General features: G+C 33.1%; 1 protein-coding gene across 1 annotated transcript; it reads right to left on the bottom strand.

Annotated features, from left to right (window-relative positions):
* Positions 1-3,146: 3,146 nt before the first annotated feature.
* On the bottom strand, positions 3,147-10,603 carry LOC132172981 (homeobox protein knotted-1-like 10). Its single transcript, XM_059584548.1, has 5 exons — positions 10,187-10,603; positions 9,932-10,042; positions 9,624-9,756; positions 4,574-4,824; positions 3,147-3,539 (listed from the first exon to the last, which is right to left on the bottom strand). Exons 1-5 carry the CDS (start codon positions 10,391-10,393, stop codon positions 3,342-3,344), a joined length of 900 nt encoding a protein of 299 aa, XP_059440531.1. The 5' UTR covers positions 10,394-10,603; the 3' UTR covers positions 3,147-3,341.
* Positions 10,604-12,486: the final 1,883 nt, after the last annotated feature.

The raw sequence follows: 12,486 nt of genomic DNA, 5'->3' as shown, positions 1-12,486 counted from the left end.
TGATTTAAATGGTATTAAAGTCAAAGTTCTCCGTTCAAACTTTGTTTCTATAATTTACTTAATTTTTATTTCAAGTAAATATATACTTTACATATTAAATCTTATTTATTTAGTGGAAGTTGGGCTCACACGTAATTAAGGGGAGTGTTAAATAAAAATTCATTTGGATTGTATTCTTCTTCTTGGTAAGGTCTTTTTGTCTATTTTCGTAGTTTTCTTCACCTAAAATGGAAGACTTTAATTTGTAAAAGATTCCTACGCAACTCTAACATAGACTTAGGCCCCGTTTGATTTGCGGATTAGACCCTTGGATTGGACTAGCTAACACTAGGTATAGCTATTCCTTTGTTTGGTACCACTCTATTCCTAAGAATAGTCTATTTCCATAGGATTATTAATCCTATACACACAGGGTTAGCTAAGCCACTCAAAAACGAGTGACTTAGCTAATCTTTTCCTGTGGGATTAAAATTATCGTGTAAATTGCCCACAAAAACCCCACCCTTCTAGCACCCACGTCTCTCAAGGAGACTCTGCAAAACGATCTCCATCTCTCAAAAAGCAACGATCTCTCTTCTCTGTGCAAGGTATCTCTCTCCCCCTCTCTTCTCTTCGATTTTTCTTCTTTGTTTCTTGGTTATTTCATTCTCTCTCTGTTTCTTGAATTTTTTTTTTTTTCTTTGTAACGTTTCTTAGTTTTTTTTTTTTCTTCAGTTTTTTTATTTCTTTTGATTCTCTGTATCGTTTCTCTTTGATTCTGTTTAGGGTTTTTTTTTTTTTTTATTCTGTTTCTCCATCTCTCTTTTTCTATACTTTCTCAGTTTGATTTTTAATTCAGTTATATATATATATACATGACATAACTAAAAAAAAAAATTATAGTAAAATTGTTTATCTTTCAATAAAAAGAAAAGAATGAAAGTCTTTAATAATATAAATTGTATTTATATTATAAGGGTATTTTAGGAAATAAGATCATAATACGATTCTATTCATCAACATAGTGCATTGTACCAAACAAAAGAATGGAATTAGGTAGTCTATTCCAGCGTTACAACCAAACAAAAGAATAGGACTAGCTAATCTATTCCCAGTAGTAGCTAATCTTTTTCCAATGGACTAGATAATCCGCGAACCAAATAAAGCATTAGTCTTGACAACAAGTCAACACTATTTGGCTATATATATAATGTCTTGGCCCAAACTAAGACCTTTGTGCCACCTAATAAGGGCTTGACAAATCAGCTTTCTTCCCAAAAGCTAGGAATATGAATATAAAGGTTCCACGCTGATTTGTTAGGCCTTTATTGGAGAGCACAAAGGTTTGGATTTACGCCAAGACTTTATAATTGTAATATATATATATATTATAATTGAGAAGTGCTACACATCTCAATCTTTTTTTTTTTTCACAAAAGCTAGTTCCTAAATAATGTGTCATCATCCCATGAGATGGTGACGCATCATTTTAGAACGGACTTTTGGGAAGAAATTATTTTGAGATGTGTAACATTTCTCATTACAATTTTCTAAAAATAAAAGCGCCATTTTAATGAACACCTCGAGTCCTTTTTTATTTTTTTAATTTGAATTGTGGAATTTTATCACGAATTTGAAATGAGTCATTTCATTGAATTTCTTGCCAATTTTGCGATGCCCATTATTGGGACATCAGCTTTTTATAGCCACATCACATTAAAGTAATAATTTCTTATTGATAAAAATTAAAAAATCTATATCTAAAAAAAATTTAGAAGACAAATTAAATGGAAACCCTTTGGGGGTGGATTGATGGCCAACCCCCACCTCTTGCGAACCCCTTGGGAGACGCTTCTATAGCCAGGCACCACCATTGTGGTGACCAGCTGTGGGGGCAGTGGTGGTGGCCAATGGTGGGGTTGCCCTCCAAGGGATTCTCTTTTTTTTCTTTTTTTCTTTTTTATTAATTTTTAAAGAAAAATATATATATTATTTTAATGTAATGTGACAAAAAAGTATATGCATGTGACACTAACCAATCGTACAAAATTGGTCAAAAATTCAATAGAATGGCTCATTTTAAATTTACAATAAATTTCTACAGTTAAAACTAAAAAAAAAAAAACTTGAGATATTATTTAAATTGACGCTTTTGCTCAATAATTTATCTTAAATTTACCCATTTTATAATAAGAAAAGGTCTATAGACTATAATCCTCACTATGCACTCAGTATTAATTGCTGCCTTGCACGATACTATGCTGATGCTAGATTGGTCCAATTCGTTTAACTGATAGCACGCATTTTATCTTTTATATCTTCTTATTATATGTTTAAATTATTATATTTATTATTTTTTTTATTAATTTAAGCTTTTAAGATAATTGGTGATTTAAATATCTATAAAAAATAAAATAAAATGTAATGATTCAAATGATATTAGAATAGAAATGCTGAATTTACTCGGTTAAAAAAAAAAAAAAAAAAAAAGGTCTAGATTTTAAACTATCTTGATAATTTATTTCTTATTTTAATTAAATATTTCACTTATTAAATACCACTTTATTATGCAAGAATTTGAACCCACACATACTAAAAAAAGTATTAAAACAAAAATTAAATAATTAAATTCGTAATTACTAGAGTAGCGGGTATCATCAATCATGGCGTGCTACCATTATCTGTTAATCCGTTTGAATATGAGGCTCTCTTTGATAATCTCACAAAGTTGACTAATTATCAAGGCTGTTTCTATATATAAAAATATGAATAAAATAAAAAAATATTTCACAATTTTTTAAATTAATAATTATACATACTTGATATATCAACACTGACAGAATTAATTATGAACCTTTCATTAATATAATTTAAAAATCAAAGATATGAACAAGTCGAGACGTGACATAATTATGCGTTAAATTAAACATGCATGCATGCATCATACACGATTATAGCTTGATTCACGCTATTCTTTTCATCTTTTGGCATAAAAATATAATATTATTTCTTTTCCTTATATTTAGAAAGTTTACATTATAATATATTCCATAACATATTGAAAAATATCACGTTTGGTATTATCTTTCTGCTTAATTCTTTTCTCTAAACATTCATTCTGAGTTTGAGAATGTGAAGCTCAACAATGATGGGTAGAAAAGAAATAATAAAAGAAAAAAGAAAAATGATATTTAAAGTAGATAAAAGAGAATATACAATAGATAATTGTGGTTTTTGGATATAGAAAATGCATAAAATTATTGAAGATATTGCTATAACATGACAAATTAATTAATATATGTAGTATTGCACGCAATAATCTTTTAATCCAGATTATGAAGCAAATTGTCCAAGATCAGATATCAGATATCATCACTTCCTCCTCCACCTCCAGTGTCAAAGTACACGTCTCCTCCACCACTGCTGATAGCACCTTCCATGAGAGCAAATCTCATGTCTTCAGAAGGTTTCCAGTGCCGTTTCCTCTGGTTTATGAACCAATTGTTGATCTGCTTTTGGTCTAATCCTGTTGCCTCTGATAGCTTCATTTTATCCTCATCCTGTACCATCATGATATCATCATCCATTTTTTTATGATTTTTTTTTTTTAAAAAAAAAACATAAACCTTTTTGTTTTCATTCTATATGTTTCTATTTCATACATGTTTTTCCCACCCAACAAAGAACAACCAAATCTTGGTGCTGTTTTCATTGAGCTAATCTTTCCTCCAAATGAATGGTAACTAGTATACACTCTCACCTTCTAAGATTTTTCCTGGAAACTATTCATTCACCCAATCAGATATTTGGAACAAATCTGACACATATCCAAAACCCAGCTAGCTTTGTAATTAAGAGGAATGGTTTGTGATGGTATATATCAAATATCACAAACCTTAAAACTTGATTGAAATTAAGTTCTTCCATGTATAATTATGGCATAGATCTTGCATATCAGATAATGAAAAGAAAATGTTACAAGTTTACTTCAGTTGAGTTGAGTTCTATTCAACTAAAATTATCACCACACACAGGATTAGAGTCTATTGTTTTCAAGCAACCTTGTAACTCTAATTTCTATGATCTTGAAAGTACTTTTCTCCCTGTGTGTTTGAGATTGGGTTCAGAAGCTTAAGAAGTAGTTTTAGTATATAAAAAGTCATGCCAAACAAAAAGCTGATATGTTTGGTAAACAAATTATTCAAAAGCATTTCTTTGACTTTTTCACTCTAAAAAAAAAAGCTAAAATGTACTTTTGAAAAATGCTTAAAAATGAAGCTTTTTCTAAAAAACTTTTTTTTAAAAAAAAAAAAAAAAAGCTGTATTTTCCAACGCAATTCCTACATACTCTTAGTTGTAGACATAGTTGGGTTTTATATTTTTTGTACAAGGTTATAATTGTGAGGAAAGCCATCACAGATTTGTGAAAAATATGAAGGATAAACCTCCCATTCTCTGGCTGCCAATTTTGATACTATGATAAACCACCATTGATCCTAAAATCCGAAATTAAATGGAAAAAGTAAATTTCAATCACTTTTAACATTATTAAAACATAAAAGAAGAACACCCATGAGATCATATTGGATTTTACCGTAGGATATGGCCATCTGTAATGAGTATTCCACCACTCCATCAATGCTAGTTTTGCTTCCTTTGGTAGCTTTCCTTTCTTTCTTTTCTTTAAAAACTCTTTCATTAAACTACTAAGATAGCCACTGTACTTTCGAAGGAGCATTTCTTTCACTTCCTGGTCACCCGGACGGGCACCAGAAGAGTACTCTTGACTTTCAGGTGCATCTACCTCCCCACAGCTTAATTCCTCTGAAGTCCCAATTGCCTCATCTGAAAGAAAGACAAGTTATAGGACCAGGAAAGTTGTGTACATAAATTAATCACATCGTATACATTTTCATAAGAATTTAAACTTGAGCATCAATGCACTAAAAACGCATGGGTGTAGAAAAAAAAAATATGGATTACATTAACCAGCAAGGTATACATTTGATTCATCAATGTAACAAATGAACTTCAACGAGGATTTTTTTTTTTTTTTTTTGTAAATAATTGAAATATCGTTAAAAGTGAAAAGCGCTACTTAAATACATGGGGAGTATACAAGAGAAACACCTACTAAAGTAGAACAAGAAAAAAGAACAAAAAAATTATGAAAACTAAGCACCAAAGGAGTTACAAACGCAGTTGTCCAAAGATAAAGAGTAAAAAAGAAAAAAGATTAAAGCTCCGCCAACATCCTCTTACAGTCCTCGAAACTTCTGTTATTTCATCTCTCCAATGACACCACAAAAAACAAGAAGACACTATCTTCCACACAGCAGTACTCTTAATGCTACCACCAGTCCACCAACAAGCAAATAAGTCAACTACTCTACTAGGTATCAACTGAGACAGCCTAAACCGACAAAAAAAGGCATTCCATAAGGTGCCAACAATCTCACAATGTACGTGAAGATGGTCTGCAGACTCCCTATTCTTCTTACACATACAACTCCTATCGACCACAATGATATGTCGCTTTCTAAAGTTGTCAATGGTAAAGATCTTCCTTAGAGCCACCGACCAAGCAAAAATTGCCGCTCTCAAAGGAACCTTAGCCCGCCAAATACTCTTTCAAGAGAATGGGGTGTCATCATTACAAGCAAGTACATTGTGGGAGCTAACAACGAGCAAGCCTTTTTTGGAAGGGGGCCACCTAAACTTGTCTTCAGCATTCAATCTCACTCTAATTGAATACAACAATTTGAAGAAAAAGGTACACACACCTCCCAATCACAAGCTGTTCTAGCAAAGCTTACGTTCCATTGATCGGAGCCACCAGAAAACTTTTAAGTGAGCCGCCATTGAAGCATCCTTTGCACAAGCAATACCATATAAATCTGAAAAGGGCTCTTTAAGGGCATTGTCCACACAACACAAATCATGCTTAGATCTAACATTGGCATCATCTCCCTCCTCAAACCTAGTATGACTTGAAAACTTCCCCCAAACCCTCTTAATGTTCTTCTATACCCCCACCTCATACGCCTCAATAGGCTCATTAGAACACCATCCACCCCATGAACTGTCAAATTTAATTTAGAGTCCTCCACCAAGTCTCTCTCTATTGCACATAACGCCATAACCATTTTTCCAAAAGAGTACAATTGAACTTCAACAAGTTCCAAACCCCCAACCCTCTCTCAAAGATCAATGAACAAACCTTGAACCAACTTACCAAGTGAAATTTGAACTCTTCGCCTAGGCCGCCCCATAAGAAATTTTGATGAAGTTTCTCTATGCAATTTGCAACATATAGGGAGAGGGAAGAGGGACAAGAAATAGGTAGGAAAATAGGATCGAGTGCTCTTTACAAGGGTAACCCTACCACCTTTAGACAAGTACTTGCTCAAAGTAACTAAATTTTCTACTTTAATTGTCTCTGTGGCTTTCATTATGTATTCACTAGTAAATGCAGCTTGGCTCTTCATTAGGTCAAAAATATGAATGATATGCATGTGGTAAATGCTTGGTGATGTTCCATTTGAACGCCTATTTTTATGACAAGGCAAATTTCATCAAAGCAAATCGGGGAAGAGGCAAATGTGTTGATGTTGTTGGTTTCCCATTTACCAAAGCTGATACAGCACAATCTAAATACAAACAAAAACATTACATGTACTCACTGAGGAAAAAAGAGAAAGGGTTGTCACTAGAATTCCTTTAAAAAAGGAGGACTTGTCACCCATGCCACTTTCCCTATGGCACAATCATTCTTTTCGAAATGTGTTTTCCACTTAAATGCCAAGCAGCACAGGGTTGCCAGTTGTTGTAAATATAACTAAATCAACAGCATAATAAAAGGTTATTTATTCTTCTGCAGTAATATTGAAAAGAAACTAGCTGAAAATCTGCATGTTAGTTTGACCTAATCAATAATATTCCATTGTTAAGGCAGCGTGGATAACCTTTCCTTGCCGAACTTTAGTTGGAAATTAGAGTCCCAATCAATTCTAAAGCCAGCCATAACAATTAAAGAAGAGGCTTAAAGAATATTGTCTGAAAATGCACTAGGGAAACTGAAACCGAAGCTAAATGTTAAGTTGGAACCCAAGCCAAGAAAACCACTGCATGTGTTACGACTAATTCAGCAAAACAACCACATCAACTATTCTTTTTGGGTTCACAAGAATATATGCCATTGAGTACTAAGGTGGCATAGAGGAAATGTTTCAATACAAGGCTAATAAGCTAAAACTAATCGAGGAAGCTCGAGGGGTTTTGAACCGCTTCATAAATGGAAGATTCATCATGTCAAGCAAAATTTAAATGGTGCAGCCTACCGCCTTGCGAAGGAAGTGTTAACTATTAGCGAGTAATAGGGTCTTATAGAGGAAGTCCCCCAATGTATTTATGATATTATCTCTGTAAAGCGTTGTGCTTAAGATGATTTTTCTAATAATAGATTTGTTCGATTTATCTCAAAAAAAAAAAGTAAAACTAATTAAAAAAATAACATCAAGTAGATTAATCATAATTGACATTGTGATCCACATATTCATGTATATGGTAAGGTTTATTAAAAATAAATAAAAAATCAGGAATGGTATTGATGGGGAACGACTTATTAATATTTTATTTCATTTTTCTAGTGTCAATGGTATGAAGTGTTGCCCTCGATTATTTAGGGTAATTCAATTACGGGCATTTTCATGTTAGGTAAGTTGATAAATGAGATTAAGTGTTCGCAGACTATTACTCCTTTTAGGGCCTTTTTTTTTTTTTTTTTTTTATGGATATCTCCAGAAAATGTGAGAGAGCCTCTATGGGACCTACCTATTCAAATAATAAGTAATGCTAGAAGTCACTCTTGTGTTCCTCTTATGTCACTCTAAAAATGATGTGGCTTCTAAATGCATCATTGTGCTTGTGATCGATCATTATTAAATTTTGATCAAATAGTGATTTTAAATGCCACCTCATTTGACATTCATGGAGTGATACAAGAGTGACTTCTAGAATTACCCTCGAATAAGTGGCTCAATAGCCAAAATTTATTTAGGCAACTGGGTCTCATATATATAGGCTCTTTCACAATTGTTGTCCAAATTACTAGCAATTTGAACAAAAATTGCTAGAGATCCTATTTTTGTTTGATTGGCGGCCCTTACAAATAGGAAGCGACATGTCGTTGTGGTCGATAGTTGTTTTATGTGTAAGAGGAAAAGGGTATCTCTGGACCATCTTCTTCTCTATTGTGAGGTTTCTTGTCCCTTATGAAATGTATTCTTCAATTGCTTTGGCTATATTGGGTTATACCTAGAGGTGTAGTCGACTTGTTTTCTTGATGGTGATCTATTGGTATCTCTCAAAGTACTGTTGTATGGAAGATGGTGCCCTATTGTCTCTTGTGGTGCCTTTGGAGGGAAAGAAACGAGAGACGTTTTGAGGCCTGAGAGGAAGTTGAAGGGGATTAAGTTTTTTTTCTTTAATACTCTTTATCTTTGGGCATATGTAGTTGTATTTTCTTTGGTGCTTAGTTACCATGATTTTCGTGTTCTTTTTTCTTCTTCTAGGTAGGTGTTTTTCTTGTATACTCTATGGGTATCTAGGTGCGTTTTACACTTTTAATGATATTTCAATCACTTATTAAAAAAAAAATTAATTGGGTGTTGCTAAAGGGTTTAGTCGGATTCTATTCAAGCATGTTTTGTACTCCAATGAAGACAACTTTTGAAGAATAATTAAAATTTGATGATGGGGAACGAGTTATCAGTATTTTATTTTTTAAGAGTCAATGGTATTAAGTATAACCCTAGATTATTTAGAGAAATTCAATAATGGGCATTTCCATGCTAGGTAAGTCAATAAAATTATGTCAATTAGATCAATAAAACCGCGAGGCAAGTTAATAAATGACCGTTGCCCTAGGGTTTAGTCGGAGTCGAGATAAGCATATTTGTACTCCAATGAAGACAGACTTTGATGAATTAAAATTATGAGAAAGTGATTTTCTCTCTCCTCTTTCTCTTCTCCCCTCTTCTCTTACTTCTCTTCTCTCTTTCCCAACTTGTATCTTTCTCTTTTCTCTCTCTTCTTAGCTTCTTTCTCCTCTTTGCCCTAATTTCAATATACTGTCCCGCATCAGGTATGTTAGTCAGATTTTCCCTTGTTTGATAACCTTCATGAATGTTTGATTTGGAGGGAAAAAAGACCAGCAGCAGTAAAATAGGAGAACAGAAGAAATAGACCCATTAATATGATCACATAACAGACGGATCCTATAAAATGGAAATACCAAAATCAACCAAATATCTGCTTTTGCAAGGTTTTCAAGATACCGTGAAAAGTGTAAACATGTGGTTACACACTATCAAGTTCTTGACATTAATGTGACAAACATAGCAATGAGATATTATATGTATATACTGCCCAAGTGTGAATACAGGCAATAGTGCTGCCCATTTAGGTTCCACGTTATCAGTCAAATCAACAGGAAAAACCATTTCTTTAACGAATAAATGGTACCAAAAGCTTGAGCTCAATATTAGACTCTCCACTATTCATGTGATTTTTTCTACATATTTTATAACTCTTAGAAGACCTTTAAGTGCAACCGTGGAAGTCAATGAAAAGAAAAACAATACCAGAGCGATAATCCAAGGTTTCTTTACAGAGACTATTCAGCTGTGATTCAATGCCACTCAAGAATATGGTCGCTTCATCGAACGGCTTGGATAGCTCCTCCTTGAATCGATGTAGAGCCTCACAATATGATTCCTTGAAAAACAACGGTGAACAGTTGTAGAAGATAAAAAAAAATATCTTGAGAAACAGTAACCAGATCCGAAGTTTTCTTTTCCTACTAGAACATTATTAAATACTAAAGAAACAAAATAAATAATTTTTTTTAAAAAAAAAGTGAATGGCTTGCTTTAAACATGAAGTATACTACCATGAATTCATCAAGTTCCGGATTAGCTTCCATCTTACTGCAAGTGCTTAATACGTGGTTTTCTCTGCCGATTTCTTCAAGAAGAGAAGCCATTTCTGGGGGAGCTCCAACCTTTTAAACCCACAAAATTCAATCAAAAACATCACTTTGAGATCACTTATTCTCTTGTCTCTTTGACCAATAATAAAAGTAAGTTATATACTTAAAAAAAAAAAAAAAAAAAGAACCCCATATTATGGAATGAAAAAAGGTTACCTTTTGGCATTGTATGTGAGCAGAAACCAAATTAGGAAAAAGAGGGTGATTAGCAATCTGGGTCTTGATCAGATCCGTGATCTCAGCAGCTTGGAATTGGAGCATGTTATCCATAGGGGCATGATGATGAAACCCAGCTGAAGTAGTAGCACAAATGTTGTTATCTGAGCAAGATATTACAGGATTCAGCCTGTAAAACTCTTCCATATCAATGGAATTCAACTCCCAAAGAGCATTGTGGTTTTAAGAGAGAGAAAGTTTGAAGATCACTTTCTTACACTTTCTTTTCCAACAACAACCAAAAAAAAAAACAGCCCAATAAAGAGAAAACAGAGACAGTTACAGAGAAAGAAAGTGAGCTAGAAGAGAGAGAGAGAGAGGGTGACTTTGGAAAGAGTGTAATTAGACTGAAACAGTAAGAGGGGTTTGACGAGGTGGGTGGCGGGGGGAGGAGGAGCCCGTATTTATAGAGATGATCTATCTGTTTAAGTCTGACATGACATTCTGCTAGCTTTCGAGCAGTCATTGGTTGGGGTGCAGAAACTGTGGGTCCCAGAAAACAATATGGGTGGAGACCCACCTCCATCCTAGCTCTAGCTCCACCTTATCCTGTCTTTTTCACTCTCCCGAAGAAACCTCTTGGCTTCCTTTTGAGTTTTCAGTTCTCTCCTTTATTTCTGTCTCTCTCAATATGCCATGTTTCTGGAAGATAAAGCAGAGAGACACAGAGAGAGAGAGAGAGAGAATCTCAAGGAAATCTACCATGTTAGATTTTTAACGACAAACCAGGACCATGCACTGTAGTAAATACTTACGTTAACGATCATGCCTCCATTTATTATTATTTTTTTAAAAAATATATATATATATATATATATATATATTGTTAGGTTTTATATTGTTTGACAAATTTATTAGTGATTAAACTTGTTGCGTTATAAGTTTGAAAAAGCAAAAATAAAAGGGCAAAATAGTCTTTTCAATTAAAAAGATCATTTTGCCCTCTTATTTTAGCCTAACCGGTTCTTGTAGGTTTAGGACTTAAGAGTTTGGTTTGGTCTTAAAGCATTTTTAGTTAGGGTTTTTATTTTAACTACTTAAAATGTATATATATATATTTTTTCATTTTAACTACTAGTTTTTCACTGCACATTTTAACAAAACATCTATTTTAACTATATATTCTAATTAAATATTATTTTTTAGCATTATTTTATTATTTTTTATCATTTCCTTTTCTCCCCCCATAAAAAGAGAATGAGAAAGGAAAGATTAAAAAACATAGAAAGAAAGAAAGAAAAAATATAATAAAATATTACTTAAAACGAGAAAAAATTATTGAAAGTTGATATGAAAGTTTGTTGTAGTAATTATTGGGAAAAATTATATTTTGCAGGGACTGTTGGAGATGCTCTTAAGACGAGATTCAAAACTTCGTTCAAATTGAACAAGAACATGAAAGGCACTTCAAGACAAAGTTTCAAGACATTTACTTCAGGTTGTTCAAACCAAGACTTCAGGACATTAATTTTGAAGTTTTAGAAAGGTTGGATCGCAAGTAATATTGCATTAAGTTCGGACGAAGTTAGATTACAAGACTCACATAATGCTCCGATCGCAATCATTGCATAATTTTCGATCGAGATTATCATTAAGTTAAATTTGAGACACTCATTGTATCCTGTTTGAACATTGCTATCTTAGTTCAAACAAGATTAAGTGTCGTTCGAACCAAAATGTGACAAATTGTTTTAAATCTTAGCTGATTTGGCAAAAAAAAATATGTTAACAGTCATAACGACCTAATATCTTTTTGGATTACAAACTTGTGATACTAATTGTAAATGCTATTCTTTTGTTGTATTAGCTCCGAGCCTCCAACACTAGTTGTTAATAATTAATAATAATTTTAAATCATCACAGCCCCACGGTTGTCTCTTACTCTAGACTCTGTGTAGCATTCTGGGCCCTGGCTGTTGCTGGATGGCAACAGAAATACTCAGAGGGCTAATGGAAATATGGAAAATAGTGTCATTGTAATTAAGAGATTTTTATAGAAATTGGCAACATCAAACGACACATAAAGCATACTCTTTTTTTTTTTTTTTTTTTTTTGTCCGGGGTGACACATAAAACACACTTATATAATTCGTTCTCTAGCTCAGCTGTGTGAAATTACTCGAATAATGGTGGCTATTTCCCATTGATATGAAGAAAAAAAATGGTCACATTATTTGCGAATCTTCTTTAAAAACTCAAAAACCATCATAACACAATAAGAGACTTTAGGGCTTTGTTAA

Source organism: Corylus avellana, chromosome ca2 (genome assembly GCF_901000735.1).
Source record: "Corylus avellana chromosome ca2, CavTom2PMs-1.0".
NCBI classification, from domain to species: Eukaryota; Viridiplantae; Streptophyta; class Magnoliopsida; order Fagales; family Betulaceae; genus Corylus; species Corylus avellana.
The sequence above is the reverse complement of the archived record's forward strand: the minus strand, read 5'-3'. Positions and strand labels throughout refer to the sequence as shown.